The 22262-nt window shown below is 41.0% G+C and overlaps 1 protein-coding gene across 5 annotated transcripts in view; it reads left to right on the top strand.

Annotated features, from left to right (window-relative positions):
* The first annotated feature begins 1045 nt into the window (after nt 1-1045).
* The window catches only part of LOC121570068 (protein cordon-bleu), a 71726-nt gene continuing 50509 nt past the window's right edge, over nt 1046-22262 (top strand). For all 5 annotated transcript variants that reach the window (XM_041881535.1, XM_041881533.1, XM_041881534.1 and 2 more), the window contains exons 1-3: nt 1046-1558; nt 1956-2116; nt 20992-21207. In XM_041881535.1, the coding sequence (XP_041737469.1) occupies nt 2064-2116; nt 20992-21207 (269 nt within the window). In that variant the 5' untranslated portion in view covers nt 1046-1558; nt 1956-2063. The remainder of the gene's footprint in view (nt 1559-1955; nt 2117-20991; nt 21208-22262) is intronic.

The raw sequence follows: 22262 nt of genomic DNA, 5'->3' as shown, positions 1-22262 counted from the left end.
ATTTGTACATTCATCCTGTTGTACAGTAGCCTATAGGACTGCTGCTGCAGTTTCCTCCACCTCCCTTAGAAGGAGGTACTGTGAACTTATTATAATGAAGTGTGGTTTGTTTCACTCTGGTATTTTTAGACTCTGACATTTGGTTGTACACTCTTAGAACAAAAAGGTGCTATCTAGAACCTAAAACGGTTCTTCGGCTGTCCCCATAGGAGAACCCTTTGAAGAACCCTTTTTGATTCCCGGTAGAACCCTTTTGGTTCCAGGTAGAACCTTTTTGGTTTCCATGCAAACTCAAAATTAAAGACGTTTCAACTCTATATCTGACATGGTACAGGTTTCTTCTTTTTTTTAAGCCCATAACCATGTGTGTGAGGTGTATGCTTTTGTTTCAAAGTAGATTTGTTTAAGACTACCAAGAAACACTCGGTGTGACCCTGATTTAGCCCACTACAGTAATTCATGTAAATCAAGTATTTTACACACACACACACACACACACACACACACACACACACACATGTTGTTTCTCTCCTCTTTACTACAGTATTATCCCAGTGGAAAGGGGGTAGGCTACAGCATTTGTGATTTGAAGTCACACAGTGACCTCCTGTGGGCAGAGTTTATGTGACAAAGATGTAACTTCATCACTATTCATTAATAACAGTATGATAATTACACCCTACATATTGTTAAAATTGAACGTGACTTCCTGCAATCCTCAAACAGATCGATCCATATCTGATCTGAAGACTAAAATCCTTCCATCATCTTTGCAGTAAGTCCTGTATGACCTTTGTGCAATGATAAGTATATAACACTAGAATTACATTATTATAAAGTTAGAAATAATTGTTGAGTTTCTGTTCATTTCAGTTTTTTATTTGAACAGTGAAATATCAACGTTCTCAAGATATTCTTGGACGATCAGCAATGGCTGTTGTTGCGTGCAAAGAAAGGGGCGGGGTTTAAGTGAATAAATTATAGCAAGGGATGCTGGGATCCAGGGTTTAAATTCAAATAGTAGGATTTTCAGTAGGATGAAGCAATGATTTATGGAATTGGCAGCTGAGAGTTCTTCATGATCGATGGGTTCGTTTAACTCAATACATATAACGTTTTAATTAATATGCTCATCATTCCCAGATAGTATCTTTTTACAGCCTGCCTATGAAATTGGCTCTTTCTATACACAGGGCTACATTAAACTATTCCCATATTACACGTTTTTAATTGCATAGTTTTATCAAATTAATTTATAAACAGCTATCAAAACGTGAGTGTGTTTTAAGTTAAATGTGGGTCTCAGTAAAACATTTTTTTAGCCTGGTATGAAAACTGTCGCCTTGTGTGGGTCCCAGTCCTACCGCTCGCTCGCCTTCTGGAGCTGGCAACAACTGACAGTGAATTCCCAATGAGCATGATTGACATTAAAGTGCTGACGAAGGCGGGCTCGGACTTCAACAGGAACAACAGGCATATACACGGATTATTCCGAAATCGCTTTGCAATTACCTGCTATGAGAATATGAAAATTAATTGAAACAATGTTTGAGTCGACGTAAGTACACTATTCTACCTATCACACCGTGAATGTTTATGCGGTTACTTTGTATTTCTGCGCTGCGATTTTTTGTTGTGTAGCCAACTGTTACTATGTTGCAGGACTTTAGTTTGCAAATGACTGTCAAATTTGAGCAGTCACTTTTGTATGGACCTGTAAATCCTATTTTGCAATGCATGTGAAACCAATGTGTAAAACAACATTTTAAAATAACCTAGCCTACTGACATTTTGTTGACTGCAAAACCAAACAAAATTCTCAACTATTGTTTCATTAGAAAAATAGCACCCATATTTTGTTTAAGAATTATAAATGATCAAACATATGATACAATAACACTTTTTTTTTTTTTTTTTTTTCCTTCTATCGGTTATTTGGATATCAATGGGTTTAGATATCAATAGAGCTTTGGTGTCCTTGATGACAGGACAAAAGGAAAATATTGAGGATAGCCGAACATTTACCATTGAAGTTGGATATTAGCAAAAACAGTCAGTGCCACATGCAGAAGATGGACTTCGGAGAAGTCAACACAGCCACAAAACCTCCAATAGGGTAAGTGTGGGGAATTTGAGGTCTCTAATAACTGTTGTTTGTCTTTCCCACTCCAAATGTGTATATGCATAAGTATTATGTTGTAATAACTGTTCAAACAATCCAATTATCATAATATTGAGGAATGGGGATGGAGACAGACTTGGTCATAAGGTGACTTGATACAAGAGAAACATGGAGAGTGCCTATTTGCCACCTGGCAGGCCTTTGCATTGCATGAAGCTCATTCATGATTGGACAGTCAGTCTTACTGTAGCTCTGTCAAATATATACTGAACAAAAATATTTCAACGATTTTACTGAGTTACAGTTCATATAAGGAAATCAGTCAATTTAAATAAATTCATTAGGCCCTAATCTATGGATTTCACATGTGACTGGGCAGGGGCGCAGCCATGGGGGGGCCTGGGAGGGGATAGGCCCACCCACATGGGAGACTGGCCCAGCTACTGGGGAGCAAGGTCCAGCCAATCAGAATGAGTCTTTCCCCACAAAAGGGCTTTATTACAGACAGAAATACTCCTCAGTTTCATCAGCTGTCCAGGTGGCTGGTCTCAGACGATCCCGCAGGTGAAGAAGCCAGATGTGGAGGTCCTGCGCTGACATGGTTAAACGTGGTCTGCGATTGTGAGGCTGTTTGGATGTACTGCCAAATTCTCTAAAACGACGTTGGAGGCGGCTTATGGTAGAGAAATTAACATTAAATTATCTGGCAACAGTTCTCTGGCCAATTGCACGCTCCCTTAAAACTTGAGACATATGTGGCATTGTGTTGTGTGACAAAAAAAGCTTGTGCTGGGGCCTTTTATTGTCCCCAGCACAAGGTGCACCTGTGTAATGATCATGCTATTTAATCAGATTCTTGATATGCCACACCTGTCAGGTGGATGGATTATCTTGGTAAAGGGGAAATGCTCACTAACAGGGTTGTAAACAAATTTGTGCGCAACATTTTAGAGAAATAAGCTGCTTGTGTGTATGGAACATTTCTGGGATCTTTTATTTCAGCTCATGAAACATGGGACCAACAATTTGCATGTTGCGTTTATGTTTTTGTTCAGTGTGTATATATATATATATATATATATATATATATATAATATATATATATTTATATATATATATATATATGTGAGGCTATATTCTTAAAAAAAATAAAAGATCACTTCATGAATTGTTGTAAGCATCAAAAACAGTCTTTCGCTCTCTGTAGTTGATGTAGTTGTCAGCAGACACTTCAAAAGCCATAACATACAGTACTGTATGTATTGACAGGCAGAGAATTCCAGTGTAGTTTAATTCTATGGAAAATACATGCATGACCGCTGATTGGAAAACTACTGTTGGCCAGCCCACAACAGAAGCTTTTGTGCAGTGGCAGTTACTGAATTTGTACTGTCTCTGTAGTTCTTTTGTCACCGCTGTTGTTGTTGACTCAATATGCTGCTGCTCCTTCCCATTGGCAATGGCAACACAAAACATCAGCTCTAAAACTGCTGGGTTACACTGTTTAGGCACTTTAAATCTATTCTAATCTAAACAATGACATCATACAGTGTAATGCAAATCTTCTTACAGATGTAAATTGGACAGTTCAGTATTGTATGGGATGGTTTTATAGTTATTATTCTGTATCTTTTTGTGCAGAAACACGTTCTATCCTTCAGGTGTCATAATGTGGTATCATCTATTTACTGGTGTTGTTGTGGGAGGCTGAAGTCCACAACCCTTATTACCTGAAAGTAAACAAGATCCTTTGTATTTTGCACCCATGGCCCTGCATCTCCTCCTCCCTGCTGAAGGCTTTTATATAATCACCTCCTATGACATGCTGCAGAAAGCACATGACGAATAATGGTTATTTAAAGACAGCAGTTGCTGAACATGCCCATCTGCTCTGCCTGTCCCTCTGGAGACCAGTGGTGCCATTTAGGTGTCATTTCCCTGGTTGTTCCCATTGACTGAACATTTTTCAAATTTATTTTTCAAGTGAGCCCTGGCCAAGAAAAGCAGTAGTTGGGTCGTTCCATCGATTAGGTGCCTTTTGAGTAGTGTAACTTGGTGATTTTTATTTATTTGTTATTTCACAAAATGTATTTTCTGTCATTAAGAGCACTTGTTCAACTTAATAAAAAACATGTTTCCCATCTCAAGAAATACTATAGTAAGTGCCTATTAACAGGGTTGACTGTAACAGGGTTGAGGACTTTATATTAATTCAGCCATAAATCCCACTGTGAGCGGGGGAATGGGAGCTTGGTGTGTGCAACAGGGAGGGACAATTGAATTCAAGCTTCACAAAAAAAACACAATTGTTAAAATATTTCTAGTTTGGGTAACAGGGTTGATGTGTTATGCTCGATCCGCTCAGTTTTCCACCACAAAACACCAGAAAATGGTCAAAAAGGGTAGAACCAGCTCACCTGCTTTTAGACTATAATTTGACTATTAGATGATCAATGTTTCTTAAGATAAAAATAGTTCAGTTTACATAACAGGGTTGACCCCCCAAAAAATGAATCACTAATCACATGAAATAAATAATAGTCTTCAGAAATGACTTTGTCAAAACAACCAAACTAGGGCTTAACAGTGATGGTGAAAACTTGGAGAAATGTTGGGGTTAAGTGGGTTAAAATCTTCCTGGAAGTCACAGAGGATGCACAGAGGGACATGTCAAAATGCAGAATTTTTATGCTTTAGTAAGTTTTTAGTCATATAAAAAATCAGATTTATTGAATTTCCATGAGGTCTATATTAAAGGGCACTTCATTTAAATATAACAGGCTTTTTAAATTCAATATTTGTGCACAATTTCTTCTTAAAATATCAAAGGGACCCAAAAGGCACTCATTTCGTGGAACGACTCAGTTATTAGATTGATAATAATATTTGTTTCCCAACGGAACATGTCACATAGGTAGCACCTTTACCAGTTGGTAAAATGGTTCTCTTTAGATTACTATGACAACTGCCATTTGTTAGGGTGTTCTCCTTTTGTCAGTAAGTCAGCTAACGTTAGCAGCTTTATTTGACATGGCAAGAACAAGAAGTGAGGTTTAAAGTGAAACGGAGCCCGTAAAACACTCACAAGGAGGGAAGAATGTCCACTTCTGAGGAGATGGTCTGTGTCCCAAATGGCACCCTATTCCCTATATAGTATAGTGCACTACTTTTGACCAGAGTCCTATGGCCCCTGTCAAGGGATTAGGGTGCCATTTGGGACACGGTCCACTTCTGAGGAGATAAAATGCTCACGTTTGGTACCTGGGTGACTAGCTTTTGAAATCTGAGCAGGCAATTTCAGTGGAGGCTACTAAAGCAGTATGTGGTTTCAAAGTGATAAAGGACTACATTTTACATTTACATTTTAGTCATTTAGCAGACGCTCTTATCCAGAGCGACTTACAGTTAGTGAGTGCATACATTTTCATACAAATGAAGCCCTGTAAAGGCCAGACAGGCGGATAACTGGCAGTCTATAATTAATGTCTGAAGCTGTGTATGGACCCTGGTCAAAAGTAGTGCACTACATAGGGATTGGGGTGCCATTTGGGACAAAGATTTCAGACATCCTGAGACACCAGCCAGCCTTTTTTGCTTAGCTAGCCCAGAGAGCCCTGCTCCTCCTAACCCTGCTCTGCCTTACTGTGCTATAGGAAGTTATAGGGAGTCCAATCCTGATCACAACAGTATGTGTTTAATTTTATGTGTATATTATTTTGCACATTGTCATATAGAAGATGACACAATTGCAAAATAGTCCCGCTTGCTATTTTGGTGCCTTTCAACTGTTCTCATACTGACCATGTGGATACTCACTGTATATTGTGACATACAGTTACAGTATAACTGCTCTGGAGTTGGCTTGAGTCTATCTGTTTGTGCTCTTTTGTGTGAATTGGAGCATTGTGTGTGTTTTAGGTGCTATGAGCAGTTCCAGTCCCAGGTCTAAAAGCCTAAAGTATATAGACCTAGTCCTAACAGTCTTAATTAGCAGCGTGTGTGTGTGTGTGTGTTTATTACCGTAAATGCCTGGGCCTGGTGTTGTTGTTGTGTCTGGGCTAAAGGACCATCTATAAGGGTGTAGTAATGGATCTCAGCCCAAATTGTCTCCTGATTGATGTGGGGTTTAGTTTAGGGCTTTCAGTTTCATTTACCTGCCTCACAAAAGAGTTTGGTGCAATATAGCCTAGCTTTGAGCAAGGCACTTAACGCTAATTGCTCCTGTAAGTCGCTCTGGATAAGAGCGTCTGCTAAATGACTAAAATGTAAAATGTAAATGCAGAATTCCTCAGTTGCGTGCATCTGTATTACCCAATTAACTATCTATTATTACTTGTAAACATTTTACATTTGATTTTTAACTGGATGTTCATATTTTACTGTATGAAGTATATTACAGTCTGTATTTTAACATGTCCTTTTGCTCAAACGCTTTAGTGGCTTTTTGTTGTGGTAGAGTGACTACTCGCAGTGCCTTGTGTTTTGAATTTACAGTCAATTAAATGGACCAATGATCATCTGCAATAATGAGCCACTATGCATCTTCACTTTGATTTCACACTTCGACTGTCAACCATTTATTGTCTTATCATTTTGTTGTCCATGCTTCTCTGTGTCTGTTCCCTGGTAATGTTACCTAAAATACACTTCCCATTAGCAGTAGATAGTATTATCCCTAAGCACCAGCTCCACTCCTGCTTGTCTCCCCAGACCAGACGGGCCTCAGGCCAGCTTCAGAGACACACCCTAGCAGTGTGTTGTATTTTTGGTCAGGTTCAAGTCTAAATGCTTGTTGTCCGTGAACATTTTTCTCACTAAGCAGAAAACATTTAAACATTGTAGTGTATTTGAGGTTTAAAAAGGCTTCTGAAGTTTGTAATTTTCACTTTGAAATTTCAGACTTGATTTTCCCTCACGAAAAGTGTATCAACCCCTACAAAAATGTCCATGAATTATAATCCACATAATGACTCACATTTCCTGTTGCTGCAGGATTATTTTCCTGCTGTAGCAAACTGGCTCAAATTAAGAGCCTACATTAATAGGTTTAGCCCTAAAACTATAACCTTGAAGTTTCTATTGAGATGGATTGAGAGCAGGCATTTCTATTTGTTTTTCAAGAGAATATCATTTTAAGCCTTTTGCAAGATGAGAGACAAGTGATGTATTGTTGGCGGTGGTATATGGTTGGAAATAACTACTCCTGTTGTACTGGCCATTGGGTTTAAAATGACCTGACTGCCTGGCACTAGTCTTTATAAATAGTTATCTGACTGCCACCACATGCAGCAGATGAATTACTTCCATGGACTCTTCAGTGTAAATGCTCTACATGTGTTGGGACCTGGCCTATCTAGTTTTACTATTGTTTACACAGTTACAACTCAAGTAAGAATAGTTTTGAAGAGAATACATTTCAACTTATTGGTAGGTTACATCATAATCATGTACACACACATGCATACCATTTCAGGGAATTGATTGCTTTTAAATGTTATGTAATTTATTGTAGTCAAGAGGGCAACATGATCACGTTTTAAGTGAGTCATTACTCTACAGCAATCTGTTGACTTGTTTCAGTGTCCTCTCCTGCATGGTGGATATGAGGGGCTGTTTGAAAACATTGCTAAGCTACAGGACTTATTTTGGGCCACTGTCAGACTGTGTAGTCTGAGGATTGTGTGGTAGGTGGGTTTGTGGTGAAGACAGATCTGTGTACAGTACAGTTGAGACGAGCCCCAAATATTAGCCTAGTTGTGGTAGTAATTTTGAGTTCATTAATGGCCATGTTCTTACATTGGTTGGTTTGGATGGTTGTGTTAGTTATTTCACCTGCACCGTCACACTGTGGATGGCAGACTCCGAGTAAGAGTAAGAGCAGCTGTTGATTCTAGTGATGCTTTAGGTTACCATACAGTGATGCTAGTACAGACACTAGTTTACCACCGTTTACAGCTATTTCTTTTTTCACACCTTTACTGCAGTAGCCTCCCCTTAATTAACAAATTGCATAATCATCTTTTGGTCTCATTCTGTGACTGGAAGTCTGTATGGCTAAAAGAGGACTGGTATAGTACGTGTTTCTCTGAGTCCTTCCCTACAGCAGAGCTTTGTTAATTGAGGGAGCTGCTTAGGGAGTATATAACAAGCTAATTGTTATTTCCTGCTGTTCTGTTCCCTCCCTCCCCAGTCTCCACTGCTCAGTGCTCTACTCCATGTCCTGTGGGATATTACCCTCCACCAGGGATGGTTTCACATACAGAGCAGCTGGTCTAGAGGGCCAGGTTATACAGCATAGTCCTGGTCTGCATCTCAAATGGCACACTACTCCCTATATATTGCACTACTTTTGACCATGGCCCATAGGGCTCTGGTCAAAGGTAGTGCACTATATAGGGACGTACACTACCGGTCAAAAGTTTTAGAACACTTACTCATTCATGTGTTTTTCTTTATTTTTACTATTTTCTACATTGTAGAATAATAGTGAAGACATCAAAACTATAAAATAACACATATGGAATCATGTAGTAACCAAAGACGTGTTAAACAAATCAATATATATTTTATATTTGAGATTCTTCAAATAGCCACCCTTTGCCTTGATGACAGCTTTGCACGCTCTTGGCATTCTCTCAACCAGTTTCATGAGATAGTCACCTGGAATGCATTTCAATTAACAGGTGTGCCTTCTTAAATGTTAATTTGTGGAATGTCTTTTCTTGTTAATGCGTTTGAGACAATCAGTTGTGTTGTGACAAGGTAGGGGGGATATACAAAAGATAGCCCTATTTGGGAAAAGACCAAGTCCATATTATGGCAAAAACAGCTCAAATAAGCAAAGAGAAACGACAGTCCATCATTACTTTAAGACATGAAGGTCAGTCAATATGGACAATTTCAAGAACTTTGAAAGTTTCTCCAAGTGCAGTCGCAAAAACCATCAAGCGCTACGATGAAACTGGCTCTCATGAGGACCGCCACAGGAATGGAAGACCCAGAGTTACCTCTGCTGCAGAGGATAAGTTCATTAGAGTTGCAGCCCAAATAAATGCTTCATAGAGTTCAAGTAACAGACACATCTCAACATCAACTGTTCAGAGGAGACTGTGTGAATCAGGCCTTCATGGTCGAATTGCTGCAAAGAAACCACTACTAAATAATAAGAAGAGACCTGCTTGGGCCAAGAAACACGAGCAATGGACATTAGACCGGTGGAAATTTGTCCTTTGGTCTGGAGTCCAAATTTGAGATTTTTGGTTCCAACCACCGTGTCTTTCTGAGACGCGGTGTGGATGAACGGATGATCTCTGCATGTGTAGTTCCCACCGTAAAGCATTGAGGAGGAGGTGTTATGGTGTGAGGGTGCTTTGCTGTTGACACGGTCTGTGATTTATTTAGAATTCAAGGCACACTTAACCAGCATGGATACCACAGCATTCTGCAGCGATACCCCATCCCATCTGGTTTGGGCTTAGTGGGATTATCATTTGTTTTTCAACAGGACAATGACCCGACACACCTCCAGGCTGTGTAAGGGCTATTTGACCAAGAAGGAGAGTGATGGAGTGCTGACCTGGCCTCCACAATCCCCCGACCTCAACCAAATTGAGATGGTTTGGGAGGAGTCGGACCGCAGAGTGAAGGAAAATCAGTCAACAAGTGCTCAGTATATGTGGGAACTCCCTTCAAGACGGTTGGAAAAGCATTCCAGGTGAAGCTGGTTGAGAGAATACCAAGAGTGTGCAAAGCAGTCATCAAGGCAAAGGGAGGCTATTTGAAGAATCTCAAATATAAAATATATTTTGATTTGTTTAACACTTCTTTGGTTACTTCATATGTGTTATTTCATATTTTCGTTGTCTTCACTATTATTCTACAATGTAGAAAATAGTAAAAATAAAGAAAAACCCTTGAATGGGTAGGTGTGTCACGATAGTTTATGGACGGGACGGACCAAGGCGCAGCGTGATATGCATACATGTTTATGTATATTGAATAAACACCACGATAAAACAACAAATGAAACGAAACGTGAAGTCCAAGGTAGACAAACAACATACCTCACACGGAACAAGATCCCACAACCCACTAGTGCCAATAGGCTACCTAAGTATGGTCCCCAATCAGAGACAACGAGCGACAGCTGCCTCTGATTGGGAACCACACCGGCCAACATAGATCTAGACATCCTAGATCTAAACATAGAAAATACAACATAGAAAAATACCACAAAGAAAATACACACCCTGACTCAACAAATAAGAGTCCCCAGAGTCAGGGCGTGACAAGGTGTTCTAAAACTTTTGACTGGTAGTGTAGACCTGGTGTATAGGGCAGGTCATACAGTATAGGCTTCTCTTGTTTACACTGGCACGTGCATTCCTTGAAGATTTAGGTTCTGTCCAGACACACTTGGAACACTGTCTCTATTAAAGGGGACAGGTCTTATCATGACATGGCTCATGGCTAAGTGAGAGTTGTTGGTGTAAGACCGTGGTCTGAAGCAGTCAGTGGATCAGAGCAGAGACTTATTACTTATCCCATATTACTTCAGATACGTCTGCTACCCAAATGGCACCCTATTCCCTATAAAGTTCACTAATTTTGACCAAAGCCTTTGGTGCCATTTGGGACATAGACATATCTGCAGTAATATGGGATGCTAAAGGAATTACCCTATTAACTCAGCACTGCACCATCTGGCTTCAGAGGCTTTGTTTGGGTCCAGTCACCCATGTGTCTAATAAGTGTGGCTCAGTTGGTAGAGCATGGCGCTTGCAACGGCAGGGTTGTGGGTTCGATTCCCATGGGGGCCCAGTATGAAAATGTATGAACTCACTACTGTAAGTTGCTCTGGATAAGAGCGTTTGCTAAATGACTAAAATGTAAACTGTATTTGTTGTGTAAATAGCCTACTTCTGAAATGACTTCAGAACTCTGTGGTGTTTGCTCTATTTAATTGTTGTATTAAGACATTCCTGAGGTACTTTGAAGTGAGGATGCTTTGTCATTATTGGTTTGCTAGGTCGGCGGCATGCATACACTCTTAGAAAAAACTGTGCTATCTAGAACCTAAAAGGGCTCTTTGGCTGTCCCCATAGGATTACCCTTTGAAGAACCCTTTTTGGTTCCAGGTAGAACCCTTTTGGGTCCATGTAAAACCCAATCCACAGAGGGTTCTACCTGGAACCAAAAAGGGTTCTCCTATGGGGACAGCCGAAGAATCCTTTTGGAACCCTGTTTTCTAAGAGTGTGTAATTGAAATGAATATGTTGGCTGTTTTTTCCTGTGGCTGTAATTACTTATGCGATGTCTCACCACCAGTCAAACTTTGACATGGCAGCCCTGAGTCACCAACCAGCCAGGAGCAGATGACCAGGCCTAGGTACCTAGCTTACATGTATGTCTCTGAATACTGTGAAGGGAAGGTGGGTGGTGTCTAGTTTGTTACAGTAAGACAAGTGGTGCCTCTGCATACTCTTAGGTGGGTGTCAGAGAGAAGGCCAGCCCAGAGATGCTCTTCTCTTATTCATTTATCTCTCTCTTGCTGCTAATGAGTAATTGATCCCAGAAGGCACCTATGTTCGAGCCAGAGGAGCTGTGTTCACTTGTTCCCCCAGAGATGTGGTTACAGTCAGTACAGTCCTGTCCCTCCCAGAACCAGCAGCTTTGGAATGGTCCGAGGCTAGCAGAGTTGGAGTATTCTGAGCATGGTGTGGCATGTGTGGGTGTGTAATGCTAGAGCGTGGCATTTGGGAAGAGGCCATGGGGGGGGCGGGGCGAGGAGTGTCTGATGTTGGAGTACTCTGGACTGGAACGGAATAAACCCTGTTACACTCCATTTTGACTTTCCCGCTATCATTATCTAAAAGGGTAAACATTTTAAATCTATACGAACAAAAATAATACACCCAAATAAACTTCAGAGACACCACAAACCAAAACCTAAACATAACGAAAACCGCAAGGCAAATATATGATGTTTTCATTTAAAAACCAACGCAACCTTCATAGTCTGTTTCTTGGTACATTATTTGATTACACTGATTTGACTATAGGCTACCTGTTGGTGTTTTCCGTGTTACTGTGCTCAGAGAACTATGTACTGTGTTGTAGTAGAGCCAAAGACAGTTTTAAATGGACACTTCAGAGAGCACAGGCCAGGGGGTTATCATCAGAAAGCCAATGAAAACCTTGCCATCTCAGCAATAAAACAGGGTGGGCTTTAGTCTACCCGTCGAGTGGTTTGTAATTTGAGAGTGGGGGCATATGCTGAATAAGCTGAATGCTCTTAGCAACTGCAAACAAATGCCTCTGTGGAGCTCAAATGTCCCCTAGATGCATGTGGGTCCTTCACTTTTTGCAGCGTACTTCTATCTATCTGTCGTAAATACACAGCTGCGACCAAATAGAGAGCAAGTCTCTCTCTCCTTGTGGTGTAAATATAGGTTGCTATGAGAACACCATGGCTCCCAGAGATCATTCTACCATTGTTGCTCTGTGGAGTGGCTGAGGGTGAGGGCATTCACGGTCTGTCCTCTGCTCAATAGGGGGGAAACTCAAGTGACAATTGTATTTTTGTAAATATATATTTCTGCCAAGATGCACTTTTAAATACATGTAGATAGTCGTTGGCTCAATTACTAGAAGTGAAGTCTATGGGAACACTAGTAGCGATCCACAGTCTCTCTTTGATGTGTGCTGACAGTCTCTCTCTCTCTCAGCACTTGGACACCCTCCAAATTAAGGCTGATTATTTTTCCTTCCGCAGTCCTTAATCAATAGCTAGTCTGTTGTGGTATTAAAAGATCCCACATGAGATGGCCAAAGATTTCTAAAACCAGATCAAGCTGCTTTAGCAGAAAATAGGCACAATGGGTGGACTATATAATTATCCAAATAAGTATTTTATTTCCTGATATTTACTTGTTTATTCATGTTCCAATAGGATCCTAGTTCCTATGTAGTATAGTATGTAGTTACTAATAATATGCAGGTATTCCATATGCTAATTGGGGTCAGTAAAATAAATGTCTGTTGGAGTGAAGTAGGTCACAGTTTTTTATTTATTGCTCCTTAGTATGCCTAAATGCACAGTGCCTACTTTTAAAGGATAGTGCTCCCATTGTTTGGGTCTAATCCCATTGTGTTGCGTAGAACGGGCCATGACAGGTGTCTCTCACCAAAGTGTCTGTGTCCCAAATGGCACTCTATTCACTTTATAGTGCACTACTTTAGATTGACCAGGGCCCATAGGGCTCTGCTCAAAAGTGATGCACCATATAAAGATTAGGGTGCCATTTGGGATGGAGCTAGTGTTTCCCCTACCTTCAACTTCTAAAATGACAGGTCGTCATTGTGCACGTCTCTCTTCATCAGGTCTAAACTGGCTCCTGCTTCCCTGCTTCTAATATACTACACTACAGTCCCAAACTCTACTAACATATTCCACTATTTTAATACCCAGGGAAGGAAGGAATATTTATATTTCCATAACTATTTTGGCAGGATAACTGATTAACCTCATACAGTACAATCGCTCATCAGTCTTTCCTTGCAGAGTTAGCCAGTTCTTCTCTCTCTCTGTTAGCTTTTGAGTTGTATCACTCACTGACTCACTGCTTCCTTTATTGTTGTCCAATCCTCTTGGGTTTCCTCCACTACAACAGAGAGCATTATTGATATGAACTTGAGCCTTGTGGCAGAAAGAGCACAGAGGGGTTGACTTTTTCTAACTGGATAGTTGCCTATAGGGGAGCAGAATCTTATTTGGGCCATGGAATATGAACAGCCCCATGCACACAGAGACTAATCTCGTAATCAGTCTAACACAACACCAGGGTAACAAACTGCTAGGTCAGGTTATAAAAGTAGTACCTATTCACTGGTTAGATAGAAACCCTACTGCTACTGCGGTTCCTGTGCTGTGGGGCTTGTGTTACGCTTACACCCCCCCACTGGGCCTAAACAGCTAGGTTAGGTTTATAGCAGTAATAGGCCACTCCTCTCAACACCTAGCTGGTTAGTTAGTCACTGGCTACTCCTTACTGTAGTCCCCTGTCCTGTACTGTGGGGTGATGTTGTTGACCATATCATAGTGTAACCATAGTGTAACTATCTCTGACGAGCCCTACTGCAATGTAATCCTGCAATGATTACAGCTGTGAGTCTTTTTGGGTAAGTCTTTAAGAGCTTTGCACACATGGACTGTACAATATTTGCCTTTTATTCTTTAAAAAATTATTCAAATTGATTGTTGATCATTGCTAAACAGCCATTTTCAAGTCTTTCTATAGATTTCCAAGCTGATTTAAGTCAAAACTGTAACCGGGGTCACTCAGGAACATTATAATGTCTTCGTGGTATGCAACTCCAGTGTAGATTTGGGCTACTCCTTGCCGATGACAAACCCATAACATGATGCAGCCACCACCGTGCTTGAAAATATGAAGAGTGATGTGTTGGATTTGCACCAAACATTAGGCTTTGTATTCAGGACAAAAAGTTAATTTCTTTGCCACACTTCTTGCAGCAATACTTAAGTGCCTTGTTGCAAACCAGATGTATGTTTATAATATAATAATATAATATGCCATTTAGCAGATGCTTTTATCCAAAGCGACTTACAGTCATGTGTGCATACATTTTTACGTATGGGTGGTCCCGGGGATCGAACCCACTACCCTGGTGTTACAAGCGCCATGCTCTACCAATTGAGCTACAGAGGAATATTTTTTATTCTTTACAGGCATCCTTCTTTTCACTCTATCATTTAGGTTAGTATTGTGGAGTAACTACAATGTAGTTGATCCATCCTCAGTTTTCTCACATCACAACCATTAAACTCTAACTAATTTAAAATCACCACTGGCCTCATGGTTAAATCCCTGAGAAGTTTCCTTCCTCTCCGGCAACTGAGTTAGGAAAGACGCCTGTGTCTTTGTTGTGACTGATATTAAACTTTTTTACACCTCTACCAATCAGTGCCCTTCTTTGCTAGGCATTGAAAAACCTCCCGGGTCTTTGTGGTTGAATCTGTGCTTTAAATTCACTACTCGATTGAGGGACCTTACAGATAATTGTATGTGTGGGGTACAGAGATTGGGTAGTCATTAAAAAATAATGTGAACCACTATTATTGAACACGGAATGAGTCCATGCAACATTTATAATGCGATTTGTTAAGCACATTTTTACTCCTGAACTTATTTAGGCATGCCATAACAAAGGGGTTGAATACTTATTGACTCAAGACATTTCAGCTGTACATTTTTTTATTAATTGTTCTACAAACAAACTTCCACTTTGACATTTATGGGGTATTGTGTGTAGACACAAGATCTCAATTTAATCAATTTAAAATCCGGGCTATAACACAACAAAATGTGGAAAAACTAAAGGGGTGTGAATACTATCTGAAGGCACTGTATTTACTAAATCGTTGCCACTACTCCAAAAACACACACACATATATATATATATATATATATTTGTATTTTGTATTTTCTCCCCAATTTCGATCTTGTCTCACCGCTGCAACTCCCCAACGGGCTCGGGAGAGGCGAAGGCGGAGTCATGCGTCCTCTGAAACATGACCCGCCTAACCGCGCTCCTTAAAACCTCTTAAATTTAATGGCAAAATGTAGATTTCCGCCTAAATAGACATACCCAAAAGTTATTATATTTGGAAAGAAGACATCTGGGAGATTATGGGGAAATGATCAGAAGATAGATAGGAGTTACATAGTTCAGAATACACAAAATCAAGCAAACACAAAATAACAGTTTCTTTATTTTGAAAGTCATCTTTCATTGACTAGCTATAAGTTAATTATTGATGACTAGAGCTTGAAACACATCAGATGGCTTCCACAACATATGAACAATATCAGAAAAAAAGGGATTGATTGACCTAACAACTAGAAATGGGCAGATGTTTTAGTAAGTGGTGTCAGACGTGGTCATGGGACATTTCCAAGTGTCCCTAAACCTCTCCAAAGTGGCATATGTCTGAAAATCAGATAATTCCAGTGCTATTACATATTTGCAATCCCTAAATGCTATTTGTTCAGTATAAAAACACAATTTCTACCATATCAACCTCACTCAAACATTGTGGTGGTGTTATGGGGTATCCAGGATACATTCAAGTGTCCTTTCAACCTCTCCAAAGTGTCCGAATGTGGTTTTTGCACAATGGATGTGCCTAAAAGTTATTGTTCACTATAAAAACACAATTTCTATAACACCAACCTCTCTCAAACATTGTGGTGGTGTCGGGGTACATACAGGGGATATCCAAGTGTTTTTTCAACGTAGTCACTCGGCGGACATTCGATGTTGCCATTAAGTCATACATCATCAGATAACATTGGCAATATGCTAGATTTGTTCCTACCAACCTAAGGATTCATTTGATACCTCCTATGTAGCTACAGTGGCTTGCGAAAGTATTCACCCCCTTGGCATTTTTCCTATTTTGTAGCCTTACAACCTGGAATTAAAATATATTTTTGGGGGGGTTTGTATCATTTGATTTACACAACAAGCCTACCACTTTGAAGATGCAAAATATTTTTTATTGTGAAACAAACAAGAAATAAGACTAAAAAAACTGAAAACTTGAGCGTGCATAACTATTCACCCCCCCCCAAAGTCAATACTTTGTAGAGCCACCTTTTGCAGCAATTACAGCTGCAAGTCTCTTGGGGTATGTCTCTATAAGCTTGGCACATCTAGCCACTGGGTTTTTTGCCCATTCTTCAAGGCAAAACTGCTCCAGCTCCTTCAAGTTGGATGGGTTCCGCTGGTGTACAGCAATCTGTAAGTCATACCACAGATTCTCAATTGGATTGAGGTCTGGGCTTTGACTAGGCCATTCCAAGACATTTAAATGTTTCCCCTTAAACCACTCAAGTGTTGCTTTAGCAGTATGCTTAGGGTCATTGTCCTGCTGGAAGGTGAACCTCCGTCCCAGTCTCAAATCTCTGGAAGACTGAAACAGATTTCCCTCAAGAATTTCCCTGTATTTAGCGCCATCCATCATTCCTTCAATTCTGACCAGTTTCCCAGTCCCTGCCGATGAAAAACATCCCCACAGCATGATGCTGCCACCACCATGCTTCCCTGTGGGGATGGTGTACTCGGGGTGATGAGAGGTGTTGGGTTTGCGCCAGACATAGCGTTTTCCTTGATGGCCATAAAAGCTCAATTTTAGTTTCATCTGACCAGAGTACCTTCTTCCATATGTTTGGGGAGTCTCCCACATGGCTTTTGGCGAACACCAAACGTGTTTGCAATGGCCACTCTTCCATAAAGCCCAGCTCTGTGGAGTGTATGGCTTAAAGTGGACCTATGGACAGATACTCCAATCGCTGCTGTGGAGCTTTGCAGCTCCTTCAGGGTTATCTTTGGTCTCTTTGTTTCCTCTCTGGTCCGTGAGTTTCGGTGGGCAGCCCTCTCTTGGCAGGTTTGTTGCGGTGCCATAGGTGGACTTTATTGAACTAATTATGTGACTTCTGAAGGTAATTGGTTGCACCAGATCTTATTTAGGGGCTTCATAGCAAAGAGGGTGAATACATATGCACGCACCACTTTTCCGTAATTTTTTTTTTGCATTTTTTGAAACAAGTAATTATTTTCGTTTCACTTCACCAATTTGGACTATTTTGTGTATGTCCATTACATGAAATCCAAATAAAAATCCATTTAAATTACAGGTTGTAATGCAACAAAATAGGAAAAAGGCCAACGGGGATGAATACTTTTGCAAAGCACTGTATAGCTCAAACACAGACCAAATTGAGCTTACCTTGTAAGATGTTTGCTGTATGGTGAAAACATTGTCTAAAATAAACATTTTGACTCTCGGGGCTGGTGATCAATAACGGTAGGTCACATGCAGACAAATAAGATATCCTCATGATTTGTGGAGTCCTGGCTTTCGGTGTGTATCAACGAATTCCGTGTTTATTTAGTTTATGCTTCACAATGCTAATCGGAATGTTGGTAGCAGCCATCTTGAAATGAGGTCATCGGCTCGGCCTGCCTTAATAAATACATATGCCTTATATGGTAGTAAGTCACACCGAAGATTTGAAGGCACCGATCAATAGCCAAGATACTCAGCTTTCCGCAGACACCCTACTTTTGCTACTGTTCTCATACCAGACTGAATGTAATTTTAAAAAATCTAAACCGCCAGCCAGCCGCACCAATGTGTCGGAGGAAACACCATTCAACTGGCGACCGGGGTCAGCATGCAGGCACCCGGCCCGCCACAAGGAGTCGCTAGGGCGCGATGAGCCAAGTAAAGCCCCCCTGGCCAAACCCTCCCCTAACCCGGACGACGCTGGGCCAATTGTGCGCCGTCCTATGGGACTCCCGGCCACGGCTGGTTGTGGCACAGCCTGGGATGAACCCAGGTCTGTAGTAATGACTCTAGCACTGCGATGCAGTGCCTTAGACCGCTGCGCCACTCGGGAGGCCCCCAAAAACATTTTTTACCTTTATTTGATTATTATTAGTATTTGTTTTATTTTGCCGAGACGCGCTTTTAAGATCAGAGTGACAACCCACTGGGCACACACTGGTTGAATCAACGTTGTTTCCACATCATTTAAATAAAATGACGTTGAACCATCGTGGAATAGACGCTGAATTGACGTCTGTGCCCAGTGGGAAGTTAGAACAAGTTCTAAATCTTCCTCAGATTCTCATCATATCGCCCAAGAAACCTCCAAGGTAACTAGCTAGCTAGCTTGTAATCCTGGAAGTGTAGCCAACCCTATTATAATTGTTAGCTAAAATACAGTAACGTTACGCTAGCTAAATTATTTGGGGGGTTAATATAGAATTGGCTGGTGATGTCACTGAGCTCGAGATAAAATGAAACTGTCCTCGATTTACAGATTACTTTCAAAGGAGGAGAACATAATGACATTTTCATGCATTTTGGAATAGAATGTCCTTTAAAAAAAAGTCACCAGAAGTGACCTTCTCACAGTCGTTCAACAAAATCTTGTATGTGTTTCCATTGGATTGTGTGTTCAATTAAAAAAGAATATCTTCGGTTGATTCCGTTCACAACTGGCCAATGAAGTAGAGATAGCAGACTGAGTGGTTCATTTGTAACCCAGTCACTGTGGAAGCTGCACTTACTGCCCAGCTCAGTAATGGAGTTTCCTTCTCTCTTTGGGAGACTCTCTCTCTGCCCTAAAAGGCTCTTTGTGTGTGTGTGTGTGTGTGTGTGTGTGTATGTGTGTACTGGCTGACTCAATGGGTCCTGTGCTGGAGACAAGGGCACACTAAGATCTCAGTCTCTAGCGGAGGTGTACGAGCTGTTGTCCCAATATCAAACACACAGCTACTGTAGCTACAGCTACAGTGCAGTGTCTCTCTGACCCATTCATAGTGGTATACTACAGTACACTGGTTTTAATCATGAAGTTATTTTCATTTAATCGCCCTCTCTGTAGTGTTTTGTTTTGAACAATTGTGGTTCAATGGTTCAATTGCTCTGTGGTGGTGGATGGATGCCGGACTTAGTTATCAATAATTAACTTAGGTGAGGTTAGAGTCCAAGCACTTTGGTATGTTGAATGTTCACGTGCATGCCTACTCCCACCTTCACAGAACAAGGTGTCTTCAAGGCTCCTAGAAGATACCTTTTCCCTGTAGCCCCAGTCCTTGGGAAGGATTTATAAACATTAACACGGATTAATATACAGAACGCTTCATCAAAAACCCAAGGACCAACTTGACGTGAGTGGCGCAGATTTATCTCATACTGTTGTTTGTTCAGTGGGGAGAAAGTGTGTAGCTATTGAACATACCTAGAAGGGAAAAGGCATTAATCATTGTAAACTGTATATTATAGTCAAGATAATGGTGTATGCTGAGACAAAGCTACAATTTGTTCCTCTGACACGTGTCAAATACATACAGAGTCAGGTGTAGTGAAAGTTAGGACCACTAATGATTTACATAATCTTCTCTCAAAGTCCTGCCATCAGTGCAGTTAGCGCCATGTATTTCGGTGCAGTGTAGAGCTTCCGTCTGCGTTCAAAAAAGAGAGTTGAAAAGTTATTTTATGCCTATTTATTCATTCATATATTGAAGCATGAAGAATTACATAATGACAGACAATAGAAAAACATTGTAATGCGACAGACATGAGTTTGGATGAATTGCAATGCATGCTGGTTATCTTTATCCTTGTGTGTTTAGATGGTTACATCATCTCTATACTGTATAAAGAATATGTATAAAGATTTAGATTTTTAATTTTGAAAAAAATATTTGCACACAAGAAAATACAAAACAATATGATGAAAGTTTAAATGGCAAATGAAAAGAGCATGTACAGGGGGGGTAAAAATCCCAGAGAGGCTTGTAAGGCACCTCCCCTTTTAAAAATATTTATAAAACAAGATAACCAACCACATTAAGTTTTTATAATAATGAACAAATCATGATAAGGAAAGTCCTTGGTGTCAGATTTGAATGGAACATCACATCAACACGAACCACTGTGACCCTGACAACCAATAAACAACCTTTGCCTATCTGGAGACAGACTCGCTTATTTAATCTCTCTGAAAGACAGAAAGTCATTGCCATTCAAGTTGCCTCTGTTATGTTTGTTGTCACCTATCCCAGCCAGAAATCACAGCGCAAAACAGCAAAGTAGTGCAAAATCTTGTCTATTCTATTCCCCCCCTCTTTGAATCACGATGACGACCTGACTGCCTTTTCTGGGCGGAAACAAAACAACATAATTAATTTCTCTAGGTTGCCACTATCAAGCCAAAACTTAGCCATACCCCTAACCTTATGCCTATCCCTAACCTCTGTCTGTCCCTCAGGAAGAGGATGAAGTCCCGAGCCCCCCCTCCGCCCCCGGCCCCCGAGCCCGCCCCCAGGAGAATCTTCCGTAACGCCGTGCCAGACGGGGGAGGCTCAGCTCAGGGCAGTATGGGCAGCATGGTGATGGACACCAAGGAGAACATGATGAGGACCAGCGTAGACCTCCACATCACTCTGCCTCAAGGCTATCAGACCAGCAGCACAGTGGACGGCAGGTGAGAGGCAACACACGCACACACACGTCACATATGCATATGCACACGTACACATGACCCCTTTCGACCCTCAATTCACAGACTGTTATGTGTGTGTGTGTGTGTGTGTGTGTGTGTGTGTGTGTGTGCGCGTCGGTGCGTCAGTGCGTCTGTGAATTTGTGTGTGCGTGTGTCCACTTGTTGTGAGAAGCTGACCTGCCAGCACCTCTCTGGCCTTAATGAGTGTCTCTCTCTCTTTCTGCTGGAGCAGTGAGTGAATCAGACCAGGCCATCCAGGACTCCAACCCCTCATGCAGAAAACAAGACAAGGGCCTCTGTTAATACTGTTAATGAGTGGCATGTGAAGACAACGCGTCTCTCACGGTGGAGAGCTTCTAACAGTATTTTTAGTGAACCAATATAGGACAGTGGTCCCAGATCTGTCTGTGAAGTCTTGCCAACTGCTCTGGACAGCAAAAACAGATCTGGGACAGATTTGGGATCAGGCTCGGACAGTGGTCGTCATCTCTCTCACTTGAGTGATGCTCTTTGCCAAGTAATTTGGGTAACACTTCATTTGGATAGTCCATCTTTAGACTATCAGTAACATTTCAACTAACTATCTATACTAAACAAAAATATAAAAATGTAAAGTGTTGGTTTCATGAGCTGAAATAAAAGATCAGAGACATTTTTAATACGAAAATAAAGTGTATTTCTGTCAAATTTGGTACACAAATTTGTTTACATCCCTGTTAGTGAGCATTTCTCCTTTGCCAAGATAATCCATCCACCTGACAGGTGTGGCATATGAAGAAGCTGATGCTGGGGAAAATAAAAGGCCACTCTAAAATGTGCAGTTTTGTCACACAACACAATGCCACAGATGTCTCAAGTTTTGAGGGACCATGCAATTGGCATACTGACTGCAGGAATGTCCATCAGAGCTGTTGCCAGAGAATGTAATGTTATTTTCTCTACCATAAGCCGCCTCCATGTCGTTTTAGAGAATTTGGCAGTACGTCCAACCGGCCTCACAACCGCAGACCACATGTAACCACGCCAGTCCAGGACCT

The sequence above is a fragment of the Coregonus clupeaformis genome, chromosome 28, assembly GCF_020615455.1.
Source record: "Coregonus clupeaformis isolate EN_2021a chromosome 28, ASM2061545v1, whole genome shotgun sequence".
NCBI classification, from domain to species: Eukaryota; Metazoa; Chordata; class Actinopteri; order Salmoniformes; family Salmonidae; genus Coregonus; species Coregonus clupeaformis.
This window is presented reverse-complemented; position numbering and strand designations above follow the sequence as displayed.